General features: G+C 40.9%; 1 protein-coding gene across 10 annotated transcripts in view; it reads left to right on the top strand.

Annotated features, from left to right (window-relative positions):
* Positions 1 to 26,372, top strand: part of ppip5k1a (diphosphoinositol pentakisphosphate kinase 1a) — a 138,024-nt gene extending 111,652 nt beyond the window's left edge. For 6 of the 10 annotated variants that reach the window (XM_062030465.1, XM_062030467.1, XM_062030471.1 and 3 more), the window contains 3 exons: positions 13,065 to 13,202; positions 13,266 to 13,379; positions 25,090 to 26,371. In XM_062030465.1, coding sequence (XP_061886449.1) covers positions 13,065 to 13,202; positions 13,266 to 13,379; positions 25,090 to 25,727 — 890 coding nt within the window. In that variant the 3' untranslated portion in view covers positions 25,728 to 26,371. Of the gene's footprint in view, positions 1 to 5,441; positions 5,477 to 8,354; positions 8,555 to 13,064; positions 13,203 to 13,265; positions 13,380 to 25,089 lie in introns of those variants that run through there. The other 4 variants (XM_062030466.1, XM_062030468.1, XM_062030473.1 and 1 more) reach the window with 4 other exon arrangements.
* Positions 26,373 to 27,049: the final 677 nt, after the last annotated feature.

Below are 27,049 nucleotides of genomic sequence, written 5' to 3' on the forward strand. Positions count from 1 at the left end.
ATATATATATATATATATATATATATATATATATATATATATATGAGAAAAGGGTTCCAACATTAAACAGACCTGCTAACATCTTTTGTACACGTAAGCACTTTGCTGGACAATGATTTTTTTATTTTTTTTAATGAAAGTTAGAATACAGGGGTACCTCAACTTACGTTCTCAATTGGTTCTATAACCAAGCTTGCAACTCAGAACTCTTGTTTTATAAAACAGCGCCACCCATTGAAATTAATTGAAACAAATTGAATCTGTACTTTCCTCCTCCCAAAACACTACAATTTGAACATGCACCATGCCTTTTAAAAAGAAAAACTTAACTTTTAGATAAGAAATAACAACTCGTAAGTTGAAGTACTACTGTACAGGAAAAATATGTGAAACTAATAAAACTAGATGGCGCAGATAAAGAAGAACAAAATACACATACATTATCGCCGGGGGTTACGTCCCAGGACCCCCCTACCCTCCCACCCCAAACCCCGTAGTTGGTGAATTCCCGCAAGATAGTAACACCATTTATTTGATTTTATATGAATTTGAAATCTTTATAAGCCTCTCCACACGTTTCACACAGTCTTATAAACATTTTCAATGCTCTTAAAACACATCATATTGTACACTCTAAAACCTACGTATTTGTAACATAAACACTGAAGTAGGTACTCAAATCTCAATGTAATCAATAGTACTCAATGAGACTCTAAAATACACGATGCATTCAGATTGTTGAAGGTGAACCGCAAAGTGGTAAGGGAACACTTGTTATAAAGAAACATCACAATGGCCCCTTTGCGTCTTTTAACTGTTTTAGTATGCAGGGGCATGTACTAAGTATTTTTTTTTTAAGTCAGCAGGTCTGAGAAAATAAATACATAATAGAATAAATATTCTAAAATAAAAAATAGTCACCATCACAAAACATATTCTATTATTCTAAACCACAAAGAAAAAAGCAAAGTGAATGTTTGTAATCTAGGAATGCACCAAAATGAAAATTCTTGTCCGAAACTGAAAATGAAGAAACTCCTTTCCTTATCTGTGCGGTGTTGTGACAAAAAGAGAATGTCAAATGGAATGTTTGGATTTCAGGTGAGGAAACCTGACGTGAAGATTCTTGATATTTCCACATTGCACGTTTTGCAGATTGCTGTCTGAGGGTCTTTCTCGGATATATTGAAGTATGCGCACATCATAGATGGGAAATTTTACTGGGAAAATAGGTAAATATAAGGATTTTCATTTCATTGCCGTGAGATCAATAAAAAATGATTTAATGGCCTCGATGAGACTCAAACCCATGTCCTGTATTACTTGAGCGCTTCACTAACCATAACGCTATTCAGTCTGACACACATGCACAGCAGTTATAGCGGATCTAAGATAAGAGTTCCTAATGAGGAACTCTGTAACATCACATAAATGTTCCTTCACGGCGCTTATAGTTGATGATACATTTTTCAAGCCGGCTCATGTCTTTTCCTGATGTTACAGAAAGCATGAAAATGTGTGAACACATTTCTTCTGATAAGCCTTCTATTTGTCAAGATTATCACCCAGGCATTGTTGATTTTATTGAATCACATAACATGCAACTCACCTGGTTACTTTCACGAGTCCCTTAAAGAGGAACTGCTTTTTTGGGAATTTTGCCTATTGTTCACAATCATTATGAAAGACATGACAATGGGTGTTATTTTATTTTATTTTTTTGCATTCTAAATATTAAATAAAAACGATCAAAAGTTTGCTTACAATGGAGCTTATAAAGCCCTTAAAAACATCCAAACAACCATTGAGGTTTTATATACATGATGTAAGTATATATGTAATGTGGTAATGGGCACATTTATAATAACATTTAATATTTATGTATTTTGAACATTTTAAGCACACGCGGCGCGTTAATTTAAAAAACACATCACAGCTTTTTTATTTTCTTCGTCACTCATTACTAGTCACTGCACACTTAATGAGAGACAACACACATGAACATAGTTTACTGTGCAACATCTGCTGTCATTAGGATGCCAACTGCTGGGATATTCATATTCCCATTTAAGTGAAGAATGTCTCATAATCCTCACAAACAAACGGGGTGGGAGGCAGGGAAAACAAGCGGCTTTTCATGTCGTCCTCGCCATTTTTGGGTCCTAGAACTAAGATGGCTGTCAAAGTGAACCAACTTGTCGGAATACCTACTCAGACATCTCATGTCCAGGTAATATGCATGATGTATGATCTACAATAAATTTACAGGGAGCAAGGAAGCAGCAGACCACTCGATGATTTAAACATAGGGACAGACGGAAGTGATCATGGCCGCTATAAATAGTTTGTCTGCCTGAGCGCTTATAATAATGTTGCCAGTTTTTGAATGGTTATTTATTGGATTTTTTGGCGACTTTTGTTTACTTTAATTTACAAGTTAGAATGCATTAAAAATAAAATCAATTTGTTGTTATGTCTGTCATAATGATTGTAAAAGTTAAGCAAACATTTATATAAAAAAAAAAAAAGGGCAGTTCCCCTTTAAGTCGAGCAAACCCTATCGCTGCAGTAGCGGCAGTATTCGTGAGGATTATATTTTCTTCGTGGAGATAATAATTCAGGGGTAAAACAGGACCGCGAAGGCACTGGTAAAAAGGGACAAAAAAACGGGATTTCCCGGCAAAACTGGGAAGGTTGAAAGGTATGCAGACATGTTGCATCCACATTTCAGAAAAGCGTGTGCTTCCTGTTTATATCAACACAACATCCAATTCTAGCAGTGCTGCTTTGGTGATAAAAGTATTTCGGCCAAAAATTTGGTTACAACTACAATCCTTGGATGTTTCCTTATGGAGATTTGTTTTGGTCTCGCACAATGCAATACAGCCATTTCAAATGTGAAAATGTAATGCAACGTCAGTGGCCATTTTTCATTTTTTGACAATTAAATCTATTGAATACTACAAGGTTTTCCTCAGATTGCCAACATACAGTACATGTGGCAATGAGTGTGTGGCCAATATGACGTCATATGTTATGACGTTATGATTTAATTGGCAACGATGCATATATTTTCTTTAAAAAGGTTAAACAAATGTTTTACATATATTTAAAAATACATCTGTTATTAATAGTAACATATATTTTTTCATATGTTGTTTTGTTCAATTCTTCAATTGTTGCTGCTTATTGTAAAATGTAACACAGGATACACTTTACTTTGCCCTCCCTGAATGTTGAAATTTAGCATGCCAGATATGTAAACAGTTTACGCAAAACAAAAATTATCAGAGCCGATTATAGGGCACATACATAGACAATCCTTCACATTCACATTCATACCTATAGACAATTTGGAGTCTCCAATGAACCTAACATGCTTATTTGTTACGTACTGAGAAGGGAAGGAGGCAACAACCAAGGCAGAACTGCGGTTTACAAGGTTTATTGAAACCTTTGATGAGTATGTGGCGTGTGTATGCTACTCTAAGTGAATGGGTGTAGACGATGTGTAGAATTAATTGTGTAAGTGTTACCAGAGGTTGTTGTCTGTGAGTGTGCGATGAATCTTTCGTAGAGTCAAGAGGGCAAGGCGAAGAGGCAGTCCGTAAGCAGGCAAGCAGTCGAGGGTAGGAGAGTGGCAGCGTAGTCCGTCGAGGAAGGCAGTCAGAGATACGCATAGATGTTGAGAGGTAAAACATGATCACAGATGACGGGGAAGACACTGCGGGAGACACAACGGACATGAACAGGGAAACAAGGAAGAGCGCAAGGAAGGCGAGCGAAGCACAAGGGAGGGAATGCCAGACGTGATACTTACTGGGAAGATGAGCGACGCTCTGGCAAAGGTTCCTTGGGTCCGCTGTTCTTTATGTCGTTCCCTCTCATTAGGTCGAGGTGCGTTGATCCGCGATTGTCTGCAGCCTTGTCGCTGCGTGGGCGTGCTGCGCTCAGTGCGAGCAGGGGCGTGTCTGGGCGCGCTGTCAGCGGAGGTGCCGGCAGACCCAGCTGGACAAGCGGGTTGGAGCCCGTGCCGTGACATTATTTTTGGAATGTGAGAGGAAGCTGGACTACCGGAGAAAACCCACACACACGCACGGGGGATCTCCTACACAGAGATGTCCAAACGAAGGTTCGAAGACGCACACGGCAAATGCATTAATTAACTTGAAATACTTTCTCTGGACTTTCTCTTACTTTTGCAGAGTGCAAACTTTCTTCTAGGGTCGATCAGGGTTGCGCCCAGCAGTAGCGCTTATGGTGACAGGCGATTTAGATGCACGCTTTTCAAAATATAATACAGAGGAACATATTTACAATATGTAATTTGTGATGTTTTTCAAACTAGATATGGCCAACAATGCGTAAATAATGGACTACAGTATATCAATTCATACAAAATATTACTTCAATTTATTTTCATGAAAAAAAGGTAATTTTTAAGGTGTGGCGGCTTTTATTTTGCTGTGGCGGTCCGCCACGATCAATTACGTGTAGGGGTAACCCTGTGGTCGATGTTGATGGTAGATTAAAATGGAAATAATCACAGTACATGCCTATTTGTACTTCCTAGATTGTTAGTTACTAGGTTTTTTTTCCCCATCATTCTACGTCATTTTGAGCCATGTATACCACACTTTCATTGACTTTGTAATGGGCTGGTTTAGTCTTAGTTCCTGTGCATAGTAGGTACTTGCAACACAAGGCAAACAGTTTATTCTCCTCTGTGTATACTGTAGTCATTAGAGGACAAGCGAGAGTGCTGCTGCCAGGTGGTGCTCCACTGAGAATGTCTAGACCAGGTGGGCCCAAAGTGGGGTCTGCAAACCAAAATTAGCCAAATAGTGGAAACTTTAATATTTGCATGTAGTTTCATGCTTGGTGTAGATGGTGCATTTTCCTCTCGCTTTTTGTCCACAGGCATCTAGTTTTTCGTATCCTTCAAAATTGCAGCCAAGTTGGAGGCTTTTCAAAACAGGCTAATTCATTTCAACAAGGCGTCTATACAGTACATTGATAACACACTATTTCTTGCTAATTGCATTTATTTTCAATATGGCAAAAAAAGATTGCAACAAGTGCCCATGGTGAGATTAGGCTTTGAGCCAAAGGAGAGAAACCTACTAGATACACTGCATAACAAAACCCCAAAAACTGGCTGAAAATGATAAGTATTACAAAGTACAAAGAAACACTGCTTTCTGCCTTTGAAAGTGCATGGCAAGATTATTGAACTGCACAAACGTGGGAACTTGCTGCTGAGATGTGCAGTTCCTAACGCTTTTCCCATGGTCTTAATATTTTGTTCAGGAGTGCATATTGCATCCGTTATGTTTGTCTATTCTACATATGTCCAGTATGTCTGTATGTATGTAATTTAAATGTCTGCATGTGCATGTGTACATGGTAACTACCTAAACTTGCAATATTTTTCACAACAGATTTTTACTAACATCAGCACTGTCCAAATAAAAGGTATAAACATTTCTTAATCCAATCTGGGTTAGGTTTTTTCAGTGCATAAAAGTGCTTGTCCTCTACTTGCAAGATTGCACTTGAATGGAGATTATAATGAAACTGTTGTTGCACCCAGAAAACAACCGACACCATTGAATTGTGACCGCTTTCATTGAGATAAGGCTAAAATGTGTACCTTTTGCTAAAGTATTGTTTATAAATTGACTGACTCATTTGTTTGTATACAGACCTTCTTTGGTGGTGTATTTTTGTTTTTTGCATTCCATTTTTTTTGGTAATACAATATATTTAAAGGTACAGACTTTCAAGTTCTACAGTATTTCAATAGCTTTCCCTATTTGTGAAATATTTATTGCACTCACTATTCGAATAGGTGGCTTGCTGTCAAGGTTTGTGAGTGTATGGCATGCATATTCATTAGCTTGGCTGCTACATCCTTTTGTTGATTCCCTTAGTAAGATGTTGGATATTGAAACACCTTCCTAATAATTCAATTACTGTATAAATATGGTTATATGTTGCCCTAGTGGGGAGAGTTTACATATCCCATATTAAGGTGAGTGACAAATGACATTCTGCTGGCATCTGTTAATTTCAAAAGTAAAATACAATTTAAACCAACTTGATGCTCTTTTAACCCCTAACTTTCCAACTGCCCAAAACCCGTTTTTATGCCGAAACTGGGGTTTTCGCTGTAAAATCTAAAAGCTTGTTGCCCCCACTTTGATGACAAGCAAAAAATGCAGTATTGGTAACTTCATCATTATCGTCGGTGTAAAACGACCACAGTGACATAACTGACTACTTACACAGCAATAAACATGTGACTTCATGCACAGTGCAAATTAAAGGCCTACTGAAACCCACTACTACCGACCACACAGTCTGATAGTTTATATATCAATGATGAAATCTTAACATTGCAACACATGCCATTACGGCCGGGTTAACTTATAAAGTGCAATTTTAAATTTCCCGCGAAACTTCCGGTTGAAAACATCTGTATGATGACGTATGCGCGTGGCGTCAATCGTTGAAACGGAAGTATTCGGACCCCATTGAATCCAATACAAAAAGCTCTGTTTTCATCTCAAAATTCCACAGTATTCTGGACATCTGTGTTGGTGAATCTTTTGCAATTTGTTTAATGAACAATGAAGACTGCAAAGAAGAAAATTGTAGGTGGGATCGGTGTATTAGCAGCAAACTACAGCAACACAACCAGGAGGACTTTGAGATGGATAGCAGACGCGCTAGCTGCCGACCTCACCTTGACTTCCTCCGTCTCCGGGCCGCCGACCGCATCTATGATCAGGTGAAGTCCTTCGTCGCGCCGTCGATCGCTGGAACGCAGGTGAGCACGGGTGTTGATGAGCAGATGAGGGCTGGCGTAGGTAGATAGCTAATGTTTTTAGCATAGCTCTGTGAGGTCCCGTTGCTAAGTTAGCTTCAATGGCGTCGTTAGCAACAGCATTGTTAAGCTTCACCAGCCTGGAAAGCATTAACCGTGTAGTTACATGTCCATGGTTTAATAGTATTGTTGATTTTCTGTCTATCCTTCCAGTCAGGGGTTTATTTCTTTTGTTTCTATCTGCATTTAAGCCCGATGCTATCACTTTAGCTCCGTAGCTAAAGAGCTTCGCCGATGTATTGTCGTGGAGATAAAAGTCACTGTGAATGTCCATTTTGCGTTCTCGACTCTCATTTTCTAGAGGATATAGTATCCGAGGTGGTTTAAAATACAAATCCGTGATCCACAATAGAAAAAGGAGAGAGTGTGGAATCCAATGAGCCAGCTTGTACCTAAGTTACGGTCAGAGCGAAAAAAGATGTGTCCTGCACTGCACTCTAGTCCTTCACTCTCACGTTCCTCATCCGCATATCTTTCATCCTGGCTCAAATTAATGGGGTAATCGTCGCTTTCTCGGTCCGAATCGCTCTCGCTGCATTGAAAACAATGGAGAAATGTGAGGAGCCTTTCAACCTGCGACGTCACGCTACTTCCGGTACAGGCAAGGCTTTTTTTATCAGTGACCAAAAGTTGCGAACTTTATCGTCTATGTTCTCTACTAAATCCTTTCAGCAAAAATATGGTAATATCGCGAAATGATCAAGTATGACATATAGAATGGATCTGCTATCCCCGTTTAAATTTTAAAAATTAATTTCAGTAGGCCTTTAAGCTTCAAATAAAAGCATTGCAGTGTTAACATGCAACATGTAAGACATACAACAAAATATCTGCAGCAGCTCACAGCAACCAGTCTCAAGGGCATCGAGGGTGCTTGTCTTTTGGAATCAGTCATGCAAAAAGCTATTTAAAGAAGCTATAGACAAAGCAAAATACACATGCTTCTTTAATTCTGGATGCTTGCTAACAAATAAGGTATGGGAGCTGTTCAAACTTTTTGTACAATTTTATAGGCATATTTTTGCTCCAAAACTGAGATTATATCACAGATGTTATGACTTTAGAGACTCTCAAGTTTCCACTGTACTTGTAAATCTCCTATTTTGCTTCTCATTAGAAAGCATGTCACGGTTGCAGTCACAGAGAATTTAAATTGATCCTTGATCAATTGCGGAGAAGTCATTTGTGATATCTTTGTTTGCCACGAAACTGTAAGAAGAACCACTCTGCAGGATTTTAAGGGCTAAAAACAAGTAGATAGTCGGTTCCTATTCATCTATTGCTGTTAAGAATATCAGGAAGCAGCTTCTACTCTTGACACAATCTCTGCGAACATAATTCACTTATTTTCCCTACTTCAGTTTTTCTCTCTATCCCATCTTTTAGGCTCACCAGCTATCATTCCATGTCTTTTGTACTGTTCCTCCTCCTGTTCTGTCCTTCCTCGCTCTCTCTTCTTCCTCAGAGCCACTGGAGGAGCACCAAGTGGCTGAGTTGTTGAGGCGTTTCTCTACAGAACCCAGTCTGTACTACCACCTTTCTTTGGACGGTGCGCTTACCCACCATCTCCACCAGTGCTCCTACCACCTCCGCCTCTTCCGAAACTGGCTTATCTCCGGCCAAGACCCCCTAGAGTACCTCCATGGTTAGCCCCTGGCCCTGCCCGCTATGCCCAATCTCACACCCTGCCCAACCCCACCCAGCACACAGTTTACTTGTTTTGCCACACTTTCTGCATGCTTGCCTGTTTCTGGGATTATGCAGATTTTGTGCTGTCTTTGTGTTATTTTAAAAGCTACCATTAGTGGTCAAAAATGACAAACTAATCTGCCTCTAATCAATTAAATAATGAATAATATAGCCCATAGATACTGTATAATATACCTAGGTTTTATACATTTAGTGTTTCATCGATTGCTATAGACTAGTAAAAAGCTGAATACTGTGCTGGTTACTGCACATTTTACTTCACTGACTTGAAGGGGATTTATGATGATATTCCTCTTTTCCAACTTATAAATGTTGTTACAATGTTGGATACTCGGGTTAAACATTGCCAAAACGTCAAATCATAAAGTTCATGCATTTGGATGTGAGCTCGCATGCAGTCTTTTTTTTTTAAACGGCAGGCCATTTGTGACGTCCCAGATTGACCGACTTACTTTTGTGGGCATCCTTGTACATTCTGTCGGCCAGCCTCCTCCCCCTTCTGCCTCAGGCTGAGAGACTGCTGACCCCTTCCCGGAGCCCCCAGTGACATTCTTTCTCGCCCCATGCCCTCCCTAAAAAAAATTGTATGACAATATAACTTCCTTGGCAGAAGAAACATTATTGTTCTGACTAAGTGTTTAAATGTTTTTCTTCTTCTTTTTTTATTTGTAAAGGTTTTAGAGTATTTCTTAATGATATAGGGCAAAACAGGTGTTGTGTTTTAGATCTGGTTTATGTGATGTCATGTGGTTCACGCTTCCTGTTGTAGACCCGTACGTGCATGGATCTTAACATATACCGCTGTGTTAAGAGAGCGCACTGCCTGTAGGTTTAATATGCATAAAGGAATTACCCCGGTTTATCATTTATACCTGTAATCATTACAATCCTACTCTCAAAACACATTTTACTTTTTTTGTTCATATTCCCATTAAGTGTTTCCTTGCTAATTTCAGCCCAACATTAAGATGAATATAACATGCTACTGATATTATTAGTAGGTTCATTGACAATGCACAATTACATTCATAACATAAATACTTCTCATAATACCTTAATTTATGTCACCACATGACCATAACTGAAGGAATATACTGAAAAACACTTGCATCCTACTGGGCATAGAATCACCTCAATATTGTGCAAAATGAGTTATTTTGTGGTGCATCTAAAAATCAATAAATCAGCAATTTAAACATATAAAAAAAAATTAAAAATTTGAACTCACAATTTGCAGAACCCACAGAAAGCCGTAAGCAAGGCTTGCCACTTACAGTTGGTATATTTTGTTTGGAAGATGCGGACAATAGGGATGATGTTCGAAACCGGTTCTCCCGATTGTTCGATAAGAAAAGAACCGATTTAATGGATTCGAATCCCTTTTTGAGAACCGGTTCCCGTTATCGAAGCCACTATACCGTATTTTCGCGACCATAGGGCGCACCGTATTAAAAGGCGCCGTGTCAGTTACGGGTGCTATTTCTGTATTTAACGCATAAATAAGGCACAGCGTATTTTTGGGTGCAGGCATGGTTAAACATACGCTAGCTTAAAACATACGCTAGCATGCATGGACGCTGTTTTAAAAAGGCAGCAGGAGCAAAGCTGAGTTGGGTTGTACTTTATTGAAGTATTTATCAATGTACTCACATTATTTTTTGATCAATCCTCATCCACAAATCCATCAAAGTCCTCATCTTCTGTGTCCGAAATGAAGAGCTGGGCAAGTTCTCCATCAAACACGTCAGATTCCCTCTCCTCATTTTCAAAGTCAGTCTCGTTGTCCATGAGCATAGCAAGCTAGCACAACAGTAAAAGCCGACTTCTCTTGCCCCGTTGTGCGTATGGGATCGCTACCGTGCTGGTCCCTTTTTTCTCCACAGTGTGCTTCACCGGGATGTCGAAAGTGAGCAGCACCTCGTCCGTGTTGGTGATGTGGTTGTCGGCAATTTTTTATTTACAACGCACATAGCAGCACTATATGCTCACTGGGGCCGTGCCATTAGAGTCCTATCTCACCTGAAACCTTCACCCGCATGCTGTCCTCAGTCAAGTCCGCTTTTCTTCCATATAAACAGCATGCCGGCCCAGTCATATAACATCTATGGCTTTTGGAACTCAGTGCACACACAACAACCTATCTGGATTCGATAAGAGATCCGATAAGGAATCGGTTCGATAAGACGATTCGATAATGGGCTCGAACTGGATAATTTCTTAACGAACAGAATCATCCCTAGCGGACAAACCCTTTCATCGACTGGAACAGGTGAACTCGCCCGGGGGTCAGCCGACATCATCTCACTAAATCTAGATTCTCTTGTAATGTCCTTCTTCAAAATGGCCTTGCAAGTATATATCTGCAACCTTGCTCTCCTTCGGCCATCGAGGGTGAAAAACTGAGTAGTTATCAGATGACAAGTGTTGCTCCAGGGCGACTCAGTTGATTTGCACATCACTTCCTACTCTCGCAACTCTCAACCTGTGATTGGATACTCACTTGTGGCTCACAAGTGGATTGATTTTAGCATCTTTAATATACAAAATGCATCATAGTGGCTCTCTTGCATCTTTGAATATTTCTGTAGGCACCACCATCTAATACTAATTACTGTCTTTATTGAAAGTTTGTACATTTTGAAAATAAATGTAATTAGAAGGAAAATGGATCATTTTGAATCCAAATGTACTAGTAATACATTGTCCACACTGAAACAATATCTCGTTGTTTATTGTGAGAGATGTTGACATTTCATCTTGGGCATGCAACTAACGGCAGCTTTTTTTAGGGCTCCGTCACATTGGGCCAGTTCTGACTCCTTCTGCCATCTACCACGGGCTGATACTGAAATCATCACTTTGTAATTTAATACTGCATCATTCTGTGTATTTTTTGTATATATATATAATTATGCAAGGTGGCAGTGCTAATTTTTAAACTGGAACGATTGTGTCGAGTATACCACACGTCGAGGTTGGGCTATTGTGTGTGTGTGTGTGTGTGTGTGTGTGTGTGTGTGTGTGTGTGTGTGTGTGTGTGTGTGTGTGTGTGTGTGTGTGTGTGTGTGTGTGTGTGTGTGTGTGTGTGTGTGTGTGTGTGCGTGTGTGCGTGTGTGCGTGCGTGCGTGCGTGCGTGCGTGCGTGCGTGCGTGCGTGTGTGTGTGTGCGCACTTGTGCAGGAGCGATCATACAGGCAACCCACATCATCTACAGACACTGGGGCCAGTGAAGTGTATCTTGCTTGAATCCAGTTTGGTGCGCTTACATTAGTCAATTGAACTAGTTAATGGCTGCTTCTTCTCTATATGAGAACAAGGTTTTAGTATTTAAAGACTATTTAAAAAAATGTTTTTTACTGAAATAATTACAGTGGTACCTCGAATTTCTGAAGTTGATTTGTAATCCATTCCAAAAAGTGTTACGGAGACCAAATCGTATGAAAACAGAATCAATTTCCCCATAAGAAATATTGCAAATATAATTAATCGGTTCTTAAAATTCTGTACAAATAAAATACATTTTTATACAGAGGTATTATAGTTTTTCATGCAGGAAACGATGAAAAATACATACAAATGCCGACTGAAAAGGATAAACAAACATTTAACATTAATTATACCTTTTTATTGAAGACTCTTGATGGCGAAGGTAGAGCCACTTCTGTAATTTGCTACGAGTTATTTCTTGAATTCAATGGTGTTTCTCTACTCCTGTATTAAAGTGCTCACACTTGCAATTTTCTTTGGCTTATTTTGCGACCCTTCTGCTTAATGAAAAGGAGGTTTTGTTACGCCGGCACACAAGAACCAGGGTAAACATTTCCAATTCAAACTATCCTACAAAAAGACAATTTGGTGTTGTAATACAAAAATATCTGCAATACACCTCTGTGTCATGCTGTGGTATTACAGTGTTATCAAAAAAACTACTGCCGTGATACCACATTAAAACTGCACCGTTGTATACATTTGCTAATCATTTTGCGAAAACTGACACAGACCAATGCCGCAAGACTGGAATTGGCATGGCGGGATTGCTCTGTTGCTGTACACTAGTGCATATATTTAGAGTCCTTAAATGACAAAGACAAGCTTAATGCTTTGTGAGTTGCAAGTACCTGTGATGTGCAGCTTGGTTGTCCACTAATGGCAGATGAACTGCCTTTCAATAACACGTGTGAGATGTGGTGTTGCAGCTGTAGAAAAAAGCATGTGTGGAAGCACTGACTAATGAGCCTGTTGGATCTGCTTCCTGATGCAAATGAGCCTTCCATAGTTTTGTGTGTTGTTGTAGAAATGAACTGTAAAAAACGGTAGGAGTCCGAATTGTGTTTCAATATGCATTCTGAAACTAGCAGGGTGTGTAAGCGCCATGTTTGAAAAGTAACTGTTATGTTTTTTTGCCTTTCTGACAACTCAGTCCAAATAAGAGCTGATAAGCTTTGTGGGTCTTTCTTGTGCCACAGGCTTTGAAGGATGCTCCATGGTGCCCTCCATTTATCCTCTGGAAACACTGCACAACTCTCTGTCACTCAAACAGGTCAATGAGTTCCTCACAAGTGTGTGCGAGTGTGCAGGGGATCCACACACCAGGACTACCAGAGGTTAGACATCACATTTAAAGTCATTACAACATCTTTATTGTATTTGGTTTGTGGTTTCCGCAGCTCTGTCGGCCATGTTTGGGGCACACAACCATGCGTCGGGGGACTCCTACATCCCCCACAGAGTCCTCTCCTCATCCATGTCTCTCCGGTCTCGTTCAGACAAGCCTCCGTGGTGTGAGTACTGCAACATCACTCTCCATTGTCATGCTTCTATTTAGAGATTCTTCCTAAGAAGGAACTAAAAAAAAATACTGCTCACTTTGGTATTTACTGTATGTATAAAAACCAAGCTGAACTAACTTGCTTGTGACATGAATGACCAACAGCCATACTTTTATCTAACATTGTTTATTTTTTTGAAGACAAAAAAAATACTATTTATGTATTATACGTCATAAGAAAGTTTAGTTGGTTGAGATTTTATTGACATCAGGGAATGGAATGGAATGGAACTTTATTGTCATTGCACCTAAAATTTATAACAACATTTGTTTACAGTACAACCCCTCCAAGAACAGACAAACAGTAGACAGAGTAGACAGAACAGGAAGACCGATGGGTTGCCACAGGCGGCGCCCTGTAAAAAAGGTAGGAAAAAAGGTAAACTTGGGGGTAGAAGGAGGAAAAAAGCAAATCCCAGTTTGAGACCAGAAAAAAAACGTTGGGGTTTTGGGTTGCGCAATATTGACTATACGGTATAAAAGATATACATTTGGCTGACAATAGAGGTTTTAATACCATTGTTATATTGTGATAACACATGTCAATGACACATTCTAGCTGTGTCCTGCAAATTTGACCGTGACAAGCGAACAAACGCATCGTTAATGCAATGGAGCGTCCTTCCTAGCGGCCAACATCCCTCCACCGTGCAAAGCCCCTTTTAACTCCACATTCCTCCCCTCCATGGCGGCAAATAAACTGTTTCTTACAAGTATCCTCCCTGGATGACAATGATTAGCTAAACATACTGAACTACACACCTTAGGAGGATAAGGTAACCACAAGCTAGAGCTCTTGAATGTCAACAAAGGTGGGCAGATCGATAACAACAGAAACAATACCAAGTATCAGTTTGATACCACAGATAAGTCGATATTTTTTTAAATTAAAATGTTCTTTGTTGTTTTTGTTATTGTTTACAAACTCAAGAAATAGGTCTGTGAACACAGGAGGGCTTTACGAGCAAAAACCAAGGATTTAAATCAGAGCCAGTTGTAGGAAATAGAAAAAACACAAACTTGAATTGATATTGTCACATTGCCATCCTGTATTTTTGTCTGATTATAAAAGTGATCAAAAATTAAATCATTCAATGATCTTGAACATTTTAAGTATCAATATTGGTATGACCCATTCTGCCCATGTAACTATTTGGTATTGGCCTGATACTGACATTTGTAGTATAGCCCAAAACTAATGTCAAGTATCCAAACAACAGAAAAACACGATCTTAATACATTTTAACAGAAGTGTCGATAGATACATGTTAGAACAGAAAGTAACTAGATATTAACAAGTAGATTAATAACAGTTTTAAGAGAATAATACAACGAAAAATGACACAATATGTTACCACATACGTCAGCAGCTGAATTAGGAGCCTCTGTAACTCTGTATTATCATTTCTATACCAAATACCGGTAATATAATGTAATATTTAATGTAGCCAATTACATTAAATGTTAAAGGGAAACTACGCATTTTGGGGAATTTTCCCCACCATTCACAATCCTTATGTGAGAAAAGAACACGTCTTTCCCTTTTCTGTGCATTCTAAAAAGAGAAAATCTGCTCGTTAGAATAATGCAGGTAATGGGGTAAAAATCAATTCTGCCTCTAAAGCCATATAAAAACCGTCCAAAAACACAGTTTTATACACATGCTGTAAGTATGTATGCAATGCAGTAACAGGCACATTCATGATAAAATTTAACATTTAAAGTATTTTGGTCATTTTAAGCTTTACCAAAGCTTCTTCCCTGGGTGCATTGATTTCACAGATCACATAGCACTGGTAGCTAGAGAGAGAGAGCATGTTGTGTTTTCCACCACTACACTGCAAAAAAGAGCTGTCAAAATGTAAGATAAAAGACTTAGACTTAGACTTAGACTTCCTTTTTATTATCATTCCAATTTGAACTTTACAGTACAGATAAGAACGAAATTTCGTTACATTAGCTCATGGTGGTGCAGGATAAAAAAGCAATAAGGTGCATATATAAATAAATAAATAGGTTACTGTACAGATAAATATATTGCATTTTTCCATATGCATCCACATTTATGGATGTATGTTGAATTGTCTTTTTTATTCCAGCGAGTTAATACATTTTGGGGGGAGTTGAGGGGATAATTATGATGCGTTCAAGAGTCTTACGGCCTGAGGGAAGAAGGTGTTACAGAACCTGGAGGTTCTGCTTCAGAGGCTGCGGAACCTCTTTCTAGAGTCCAGCAGTGACAACAGTCCTTGGTGGGGGTGGGAGGAGTCTCTGCAGATTTTCTGAGCCCTGGTCAGGCAGCGGCTTTTTGCGTTCTCCTGGATAGGAGGAAGAGGAGTCCTGATGATCTTTTCCGCCGTCCTCACCACTCTCTGGAGAAACTTCCAGTCTGAGGCATTGCAGGCTCCAGTCCAGACAGAGATGCTGTTGGTCAGCAGGATCTCTATAGTGCCTCTGTAGAATGGGGGGAGGGAACTGTGCTCTTTTCATCCGACGCAAAAAGGTGTATGCGCTGCTGAGCTCTTTTTACAAGAGCTCCAGTGTGTAGGGACCAGGTTATATTGTCAGTTATCTGCACCCCAAGGAACTTGGTGCTGCTTACCATCCCCATCGCTGTGCCGTTGATGAAGAGTGGAGCGTGGCTGGACTGGTGCTTCCCGAAGTCAACGATAATCTCCTTGGTTTTGTCAACATTCAGGACCAGGTTATTGGTTCTGCACCATTCAACCAGATGTTTCACCTCTTCCCTGTAGTCCATGTCGTTGTTGTCACGGATGAGGCCCACTACTGTCGTGTCGTCCGCATACTTCACAATGTGGTTTGATTGATTGATTGATTGAGACTTTTATTAGTAGGTTGCACAGTGAAGTACATATTCCGTACAATTGACCACTAAATGGTAACACCCGAATAAGTTTTTCAACTTGTTTAAGTCGGGGTCCACTTAAATTGATTCATGATACAGATATATACTATCATATATACTATCATCATAATACAGTCATCACACAAGATAATCACATTGAATTATTTACATTATTTACAATCAGGAGTGTGGAGGGGGGGTGGGGTGGGGGGGGGGGATATGGACATCAAGTAGTGGACATAGAGAGAGAGAGAGAGAGAGAGAGAGAGAGAGAGAGAGAGAGAGAGAGAGAGATCAGAAGGCATAAGAAAAAGAATCTGCATTTGATTGTTTACATTTGATTATTAGCAATCCGGGGAGGGTGTTAGTTTAGGGTTGTAGCTGCCTGGAGGTGAACTTTTATAGCGGTTTTGAAGGAGGATAGAGATGCCCTTTCTTTTATACCTGTTGGGAGCGCATTCCACATTGATGTGGCATAGAAAGAGAATGAGTTAAGACCTTTGTTAGTTCGGAATCTGGGTTTAACGTGGTTAGTGGAGCACCCCCTGGTGTTGTGGTTATGGCGGTCATTTACGTTAAGGAAGTAGTTTGACATGTACTTCGGTATCAGGGAGGTGTAGCGGATTTTATAGACTAGGCTCAGTGCAAGTTGTTTAACTCTGTCCTCCACCTTGAGCCAGCCCACTTTAGAGAAGTGGGTAGGAGTGAGGTGGGATCTGGGGTGGAGGTCTAGAAGTAACCTGACTAGCTTGTTCTGAGATGTTTGGAGTTTAGATTTGAGGGTTTTGGAGGTGCTAGGGTACCAGGAGGTGCATGCGTAATCGAAAAAGGGTTGAACGAGAGTTCCCGCCAGAATCCTCAAGGTGCTTTTGTTGACCAGAGAGGAAATTCTGTAGAGAAATCTCGTTCGTTGGTTAACCTTTTTGATTACCTTGGTTGCCATTTTATCACAGGAAAGGTTAGCCTCTAGAATGGAACCTAGGTAGGTGACCTCATCTTTCCTGGTGATGACACTGTCACCTACTTTTATGGTGAAGTGATTGACTCTCTTAAGTTTGATGTGGGACCCAAACAGGATGGATTCTGTTTTACCCAAGTGGATGGATAGCTTGTTGTCAGCGAGCCAGGTGCAAATTCTACAGAGCTCAGCACTGAGGATTTTCTCCACCTGTGACTTGTCCTTGCCGGATACCAGCAGGGCAGAGTCATCCGCAAACAAAAACAATTCACAGTCACATGCCGATGACATGTCGTTTATGTATATTAGGAACAGTAAAGGTCCCAATATACTGCCTTGGGGGACTCCACAGTTCACCGAGAGGGGGGGGGACACGGTGCCGTTCACCTCTACCACCTGCTCCCTCCCCTCCAAGTAAGACTGCATCCAGCTCCAAGAGGTTTTGTTAAATCCGATTGCTCTGAGCTTATCCAACAGTATAGCGTGGTTAACGGTGTCAAAGGCCTTCTGAAGGTCCAGCATGACCATGCCGCAGTATTTGCCCGCGTCCACCTCATGTTTGATGTGGTCGGTCAGATAGAGAAGGCATGTGTCAGTGGAGTGGTTAGTTCTGAAGCCGGATTGGAATTTGTACATGAGTTTATTAGTGGCAAGGTAACTATCGACCTGTTCATAAACTATTTTCTCCATTACTTTCGAAATGGAGCTGAGAATAGAAACAGGTCGGTAGTTGCCAGGTTCCAATTTGCTTCCTTTTTTAAAGAGGGGAGTTACTCTTGCTATCTTAAAATATTTTGGTACTTGGCCTTGTGTAATTGATAGGTTTATTATGTGCGTGATGATCGGGGCAATGATGGAGGCAGAGTCCCTGAGGAATCTGGAGGGAATATTATCAAGACCGGTGGCCTTGTTAGGGTGGAGCGCGCTCAATTTTTTAAACACCTCATCAGCTGTGACCATTTCTAATTTGAAATCATTGTTGGATACTCCTAGCTTTCTGTAGAAGGCTTTAATGTGTTCTACACCAAAGCGACCAGAGTGGTGGGACAGCTTGTTGACAAGAGTTGCAGCTATGCTGGTGAAAAAGGCGTTAAGTCTGCTAGCTACCTCCATTTTGTCTGTAATGAGGGAGTCACCCTCCTTGATGCTGATGTTGGTGAGTCTTGTTTTAAGTTTCTGGCTGCAACCAGGAAGCTGGTTGTTGAGAATTTTCCAGAGCTCACGTGGCTTATTCGTGTTTTCCTCTATTTTGTCGTTAATGTAATTTTTTTTTAAGGATTTAGTCAGGTTGGTTGACTTATTTCTTAATTTATTGCATTGCTTTTTGAGAGTTGAAAGGAGTAATTTGAGGTTGATATTATTGGGTTGTTTATCTACTTCTGTTTTACATTTTTGGTATTCAGAGTATTTCCTGTCTCTGTCTTTTATGGCAGCTAATAGGTCCGGATTCATCCATGGTTCCGAGCGGGCTTTGATCCTGACTGTTTTCACGGGAGCCATGTCATTTAGTATCTTTAGGAACGCCGTTTTGAAGCGATCCCAAGCGACATCGACCAGGTTGCTCGCGAGCACAGGGGACCAGTCCCACTCATCTAATTTTAAATTGAAATTGTCATTGGAGTATTTTTTGAGGGATCTGGATTGGGCTGTTATGTGGCCATTGGCTTTAGGTTTAGCTATTTTACGGGTGCAGAAGGTTAGATAGTGGTCGCTAAGACCACAGATCATGACCCCACTATTTTTTATTTTAGGCCGGTCTGAAGTGAGAATGAGATCTATGGTTGATTGGGTGGAATCACACACCCTTGTGGGTAGCGCTATTAGCTGGGAAAGACCGTGGAGATTACAAAACTTGCTGAAGGATCTGAAGACAGGCGCATCTTTGCGTTGAATATCTGTGTTCAGATCCCCAGTTATAATTTTCTCCATGTTGTCTGTCCCCGCCAAGCATTCTTCCAAAGCCCCATAGAAATCACTCTGATTAGGGGGTCTATAAACAGTCCCTATTAGTACCGGCTTAGCATTTGTAAATTTGATTTAGTAGTGGACCTGGCGCAGCAGTCATGGGTCATCAACATGAACAGCAGCGGACTCAGGATGAAGCCCTGGGGGGAGCCGGTGCTCGGGGAGATGGCACTGGAGGTGTTGTTGCCCACTCTCACAGACTGGGGACTGTCTGTGAGGAAGTCAAGCAGCCAGTTGCAAAGGGGGGTACTGAATCCAAGGGGGGCCAGTATGCTCACCAAGTGCTGTGGGATGATGGTGTTGAATGCTGAGCTGAAGTCCAGAAACAACATCCGCACCTGTGTGTCCTTTCCTTCCAGATGTTTTAAGCTCAGGTGGAGTGCAGAGGAGATGGCGTCCTCTGTGGAGCGGTTAGGGCGATAAGCAACCTTGTATGGGTCGAATGTGGGGGGAAGTTTGGAGACAATATATTCCTTTACCAGCCTCTCGAAGCACTTCATCATGATGGGGGTGAGTGCAACGGGGCGGTAATCATTGAGGGAGGAGATTGTGGGGTTTTTTGGCACTGGAATGATTGTGGCCGTCTTAAAACATGATGGTACCACAGCCTGGGTCAGCGAGATGTTGAAGATGTCTGTGAGAACCCCAGCCAGCTGGTCTGCACATCCCTTAAGCACCTTGCCCGGAATGTCATCAGGTCCCGGTGATTTCCGGGGGTTCACACTCCTCAGGGTTTTCCGGACATCCGCTATGTCCAGGTTGAGCGGCTGCTCATCAGGGCGAGGGATGGATTTTCTCGCCGGAGTGGTGTTAAGTGCCTCAAACCTCGCAAAGTAGTTGTTAAGGTCATTTAGGAAGCTGATACTGTTGTCACAGGGACGGGGGGCAGCTTTATAGTCCGTGATGACCTGTATGCCCTGCCACATTCGTTTAGTGTTTTGGGGTTCTCGAAGAAGTCCTGCACTTTCTGACTGAGCACGCTTTGCAACCTTAGAGGCACGGTTCAGGTTAGCTCTGGCTGTTTTTAATGCTACCATGTCACCAGACTTAAAAGCCTTGTTCCGAGCCTTCAGTGTTCATCCAGGGTTTCTCGTTGACCCGTGTGGGGATGTTCTTGATCACACTGACATCCTCCATGCACTTCTGAATGTATGCGGACACAGACTCTGCATACTCCTCCACACATAATAAAATAAATGATAAATGGGTTGTACTTGTATAGCGCTTTTCTACCTTCAAGGTACTCAAAGCGCTTTGACAGTATTTCCACATTCACCCATTCACACACACATTCACACACTGATGGCGGGAGCTGCCATGCAAGGCGCTACCAGCAGCCATCAGAGGCAAAGGGTGAAGTGTCTTGCCCAAGGACACAACGGACGTGACTAGGATGGTAGAAGGTGGGAATTGAACCCCAGTAACCAGCAACACTCCGATTGCTGGATTTTCGGTGGGGGCGTGGTGCAGCTTTATACGCATGTTTAATATTGCTGAACACCATGTCCAGCGTGCTTCCACCCCTGGTTGCAAAATTCACATATTGGTGGAAATGAGGGAACACAGTTTTCATGTTAGCTTAATTAAAATACCCTGCCACGATGAAAACTCCCTCTGGATGTGTAGATTGAAGTTCATTGTATTATTTTAATAGTCCATCCATTTTCTACCGCTTGTCCCTTTTGGGGTCGCAGGGGGTGCTGGAGCCTATCTCAGCTGCATTCAGGCAAAAGGCGGCGTACACCCTGGACAAGTCGCCACCTCATCGCAGGGCCAACACAGATAGACAGACAACATTCACACTCACATTCACACACATTAAATAGTATTTTTTTATATTTTTTAAACTAAATTAGAAAATATTTAATTAATAATGCTAAAATTGAAATTAGTCGATGAATAAAAAAATAGGTGCGTAGCTCTTAAAACTCTGGAACTTATTAGAAATACGATTTTATATCTTTGCAAGTGGCAAACATTGCATTGTAATCTTGGCAGACTTTGTGAGAACCTCTGAGATTATCATGTAGCAATATTGCTTAGCGTTTAAAATAAGAACATAAAATAGTGACTTACAATGTCTGCTTTCATTTGGATGTCGACCGATGGGATGGTTGTATTTTTCAGCACAGACTTGAGCTGCTAAATTCAGAATTATCCTCGCTCTTCTATGTTACTTTGGTTTTGTACTGTGTTCCATTTGTTGAGTGCCATATACAGAGTATCAAGTTGGTAACGTGGATGTTTTAAAAGTTGATCAACTTCTCAGCTTGGTGCCCCAACCTTCTTCTATACAGTGAGGATTTTTAAAGTAGCATCCCATTTTTTAACTCATAGGCAATCTAGCAGCAACAGAAGCAGGTCAAGCTTCTTGTTCTTTGTTTTATGGCGAGTCACAATGTTATTAGCATCTCAAGCTAGCTAGTAGCAAGCAGCTGGCTACTCGCTAGTGGGCGGAGGAGCAGTGTGAGCAAGGTGATGTGTCACTACGCTAGAAATGTAGTTTGACGGTGACGCTTTCAATAACAATTTCACTGTAGTTCGGATGTAATTCATATTCAATTTCATATCAATGTTATCATTATCATTGTGGTATTATTGAATGTGTTTAAAAAGTACTTATACACACACTGAAGTCTTTCGAACAAGTTTATTTTTTAAATAATTAAAATAGACACACTGTTAGAAAACACGCTACTTTGCATGTCCTGTGTTTCTTATGCTTCGCTGATAGTCTTTTAGTCTTAGTGTTTTATCTTTTTTAATGGCTAAGCTTTTATTATTTTAAATTTAATTTTTTATTGTAGCATTTTAATATATATTTAAATAATAAGGGTTTAACAAATAAAACCTGTTATTGTTATTATTCATTATTTTTGGCAGGTGTTGTGGCGTTCTACTCTGCTCAGCAGTCCTTGAGCGCACCATAAAAACACTTCTGGTCTCATATTCCCTTGAGTAAAGTACAATCACTCTGTTCTAAAAGAGCACCGTTTGTTGGTTCAATGTGCACAATTGATTAGCTTAGTAGCCGAGACAGCAATGTGTTTATAAGTTTAAAATGAGGTATGTAATTTCTTAGTGGAGAAAGACGTTAATGTTCCTTATTTTCATGTTCGCATTTCAGCTAGAAGTCTGGTGCCAGCCAGTCCGTTAGTTTATCAAAGGGCAGTTATCAATCATGGTTTTTCGATAATTTTAATAAAAAATGAATTATTTGACGTCTGGAGTATTACCGCGGTTATCATTATTTCCATTAATCGTTACATCTCTACACTTTAATATTACTATGCAGATCACAGCATATAAATGGTGCGTTGTTGGTGGGGTTTTTTGAGTGCTTTACAGGCAGAATAAAGTACCAATGATTGTCACACACACACACTAGGTGTGGCGAAAATATTCTCTGCATTTGACCCATCACCCTTGATCACCCCCTGAGAGGTGAGGGGAGCAGTGGGCAGCAGAGGTGGCCGCGCCCGGGAAACATTTTTGGTGATTTAACCCCCAATTCCAACCCTTGATGCTGAGTGCCAAGCAGGGAGGTAATGGGTTCTATTTTTATAGTCTTTGGTATGACTCGGCCGGGGTTTGAACTCACGACCTACCGATCTCAGGGCGGGCACTCTAACCACTGATATCTGTGTGAATAGATAAATCCCATTACCTACATTGTTAGTCACCTTGTACTAGCAGTTTTTTACAGATTTAGAATGCACAGAAAATGGAAAAAGGTGTGTGTTCATGTCTTACATGAGAGTGTGGATGATGTTCAAAACACTAATATGCTGGTTGATAGTTAGATTTGAAAAACTTCTATAGAAGGCAGATATTTTTGAAAAAAAATGTCAGTAATAAATGGAGCAGTATGGGGCAAAGTGTGCCTGAGTGAACAGTAAAGCAAGAGATGGGCAAGCTACTTGGAAAATGTAGTAAGCTAAGCTACAAATTACTCTTGATTAAATGTAGAGAATTGTGTAGCAAGCTACACGGCAAAAGAAGCTTGCTACATGAAAGCTACATTATAACTTAATGTACAACTTTCTACCAAACAAGAGACAAATGCTTAGTTTGATGGTTTATTAAAATAAACACTTGCTACAAACGTGCTCTTTGTCTGGATTTTTAACATTTATTTTACATTGTCTACCATGTACAAAATGAGGGAAAAAACACAGGAAACAAATTAAATAAAAGGCAGTGAAACAATAATAATGATAAATAAACACTGCAATATACTGTATACTTGAATGGAGACTTTTCAGCACAAGATAAATTACTGTTTTAACAGAAACCACAGTGGCATAAAGACAAAAACCTGGCCAAAGGAAAAAAACAGCTTACAGCGGAGCCAATGGGAGATCTTCTATTCTGCCCATATAACCGAATAAATAACCATAGATCTGTTTACATTTCATGACTTGAATATGGACCAAGTATTAGTGATATTGTTATTATAATCGCTAACGCAGACAAACTAACTAACGTGATCAACAGTTTTTGCTGCTATGTTTACATCGAGTGGTCAGCTCCTTCTTCGCTTGCCTGCTCCTTGGAATTTTATTGTAGATCATAAATCATGCATCTCACCTGAATAGAAGAGGGCTGAGGCAAATTCCAACAAGTTGGTACATTTTGACAGCCAATTTAAACCCGGTAATGGCGAGAACGGCACGAAAAGCTGCTTTGCGCCACCTCTCTTTTTTTTGCGTGGATTATTAGTCATTGTTCATCTAAACGGGAATATAACAAGATACAAATCTTAATGACAGCAGACCTTGTACAGTAAGTGATGTTTTATTATGTATAGTTGATAATAGTTTTGCGCAGTAAAACTTTGAACTCAACTCACCTTAATGTGTGTTCCTAAATGTGTGTTCCATGTCGAGAGCAGTTTTGATTTGGGCTTACATGGTAAACAACTAAAATTAATGTTTTGGCCATTGTTTTATCCAGACACATACATTTGTCCAAATGTGGCCAAGTAGACGCATTGTGGGTTTCCTGGACGTTGTCTACATCGCTAAAAGAAAAATCTAAGGAAGAGAATCCCTCTGCCATCTTCCACTATTTTTTTTAAAAAATATATAAATCGCCCTCTTGAATATTCCTTCTTCTCTTCTCCAACTCTCTCGTCGTCATTTGGGATGTGCGTGTCTGTTGTGATTTCCCTTCCTGGTTCCATGACCTATCTTGCCTCTGATTGGCCTGTCCGTAATGTTTTGCCCTAATCTTAACCAATCGTGACTCATCATAGCAAACCAACCAACGGATGTCGGATGTTCTTATACGTAAACAAACCAGTCATCATTAATTTTTGCCGTACATGTTGTCCCCTGCCCTTGGAGTTGCACTAGTCCATTTCTCTCTTTATTTTCTCTTTCTGTTCTCCCTCGCTCTTCTTCTGTAGCTTGTAGCTTTGTAGCTAAGCTACTCGCTACATGGGTCTAAAAATAGCTAAGCTACGGAAATGGTTACTCATTTAAAAAGTAGCAAAGCTGCTGCCAAGCTACTGGGAAATGTAGTTAAGCTACGTTGCTTGGCTACATGTAACGAGCTACTACCCAACACTGTTGACGGACTAGGAGAGACGCTGTGTCCCATAAATGCTGAGGAAAATTTGCTGGATGTACAGATGAGAAAACTGCAACTATAACGTATTGATCCCATTACCATAGTATCGATTTGATACCAGAACCCAATTTACGGATTCACCCACCCCTACTGGTTTGATAATCAGGTGGTTGTATGCAGAATGCTGCTACCAGCAACTCGGAGTGGTTTGTAAGATAAATACATAAATATTACCAGGTCGTCAAAGCCTGAGGTAAAGATTTCATGTTTAATCTTTGCTTTTCTCTTGTACTCCTGCAGACAGCAGCGGTCCTTCCAGTACAGTTTCCAGTGCAGGACCGTCTTCTCCCACTACAGCCGACACTTCCCCACGTTTCAGTTTCAGTGATAAGATCTCCCTCACTCCTCAAAGTAGCGAGGAAACCCATTCCTCTCAGAACCTTCCTTCCCAGCCCGCGCCCCCAACGCTGACACAAGTTCTCAACGCAAACGTCGTCTGCATGTCAAGCCCCTGTGAAGTAGCACCGTCGCCTAATAACTCTGCACAAGATGGCGGCGATGAACGCAGCAGTACTGACAGCCTACTTGATAATCCTGACCAGGAAGTGGCTTCTCCAGCTGTGGACCTTTCCAGCTGCTGCGTTTTGGACCCTGCTTTGCGGCCGCCCTGCTCCGCTTTGACCGAGCTCTCTCTGGGCCGCATGGAAGGTTACTGCCTCCCGAGCTCGCTGCCCGTGCTGCTGGAGCTCCGAGAGAGCAGCAGCGAGGCGGGTTCCAGCACCCAGACGCCTCTGTCCCCAGACGGACCGGATGATGAGTTCTTCGACACGCAGGAGTCGGTGGATTTGTGGCTAGACAGTCCCGACAGCCTCCCAGAAACGGAGACGCCTCTCGAGGTGGCCGCTGACCCTGCGGAAAAGCCGTCGGAAGAGCCGTGATGCTACAAATATGGACTAGGCGGATCAGGGAGCATCATCATCATTTTGATGATCATCTGCAAGCGCAGAAGGATTCTCAGCTAAGCTCTCATGTGACTCCATGTTGGGTCCATATTGCTGTGTGATGCTATCTACCCTTTTGAGTCCACATACCTCAATCTGGCTGACTTAAGCAGTTGTCGACATTAGCAGTTGCTTGTGACTTTGGCCAGAGACGAAGGGAAGAATGGGTGATAATAAAGGATTTTTGGACCTACAACATTTTGTTGACATGGTTTTCCTCCAATTGTGCTCAATTTTAATAGACACATTTTCTTAGTTGTGGAAAGGAAGATTAAGGATTGACCTTTGACCTACTCATGCTGAAGCTTTGAACATTCTTGTTGCCCCTCCCAATCGTCTTTCTGCCCTTTTTTTTTATTAACCACAGATCTGCTTCAACAAAAACATGCCACCGACAATGATTGAATTAACAAAACCACAACACGTGTCAACATAAACCAGACTGAGTTCCCCATAAGAATCAATGGAAACATGACAAATTGGTTCTAGCCTTATATACTTACAGTCTTGCTGTATAGCTTTGTTTGTGCGTATATATATGTATACAAATATGTATATATTATGTACAAACCCCATTTTCAAATGAGTTGGGAAATTGTGTTAGATGTAATTATAAACGGAATACAATGATTTGCAAATCCTTTTCAACCCATATTCAATTGAATGCACTACAAAGACAAGATATTTGGTGTTCAAACTCATAAACTTTATTTTTTTTTGCAAATAATAATTAACTTAGAACAACACTCAGTAAACGTTTGGGAACTGAGGAGACACATTTTTTAAGCTTCTCAGGTGGAATTCTTTCCCATTCTTGCTTGATGTACAGCTTAAGTTGTTCAACTGTCCGGGGGTCTCCGTTGTGGTATTTTAGGCTTCATAATGCGCCACACATTTTCAATGGGAGACAGGGCTGGACTACAGGCAGGTCAGTGTAGTACCCGCACTCTTTTACTATAAAGCCACGTTGATGTAACACGTGGCTTGGCATTGTCTTGCTGAAATAAGCAGGGGCGTCCATGGTAACGTTGCTTGGATGGCAACATATGTGGCTCCAAAACCTGTATGTACCTTTCAGCATTAATGGCGCCTTCACAGATGTGTAAGTTACCCATGTCTTGGGCACTAATACACCCCCATACCATCACAGATGCTGGCTTTTCAACTTGGCGCCTATAACAATCCGGATGGTTCTTTTCCTCTTTGGTCCGGAGGATACGACGTCCACAGTTTCCAAAAACAATTTGAAATGTGGACTC

This window comes from Entelurus aequoreus, linkage group LG02, assembly GCF_033978785.1.
Source record: "Entelurus aequoreus isolate RoL-2023_Sb linkage group LG02, RoL_Eaeq_v1.1, whole genome shotgun sequence".
Lineage (NCBI taxonomy): Eukaryota > Metazoa > Chordata > Actinopteri > Syngnathiformes > Syngnathidae > Entelurus > Entelurus aequoreus.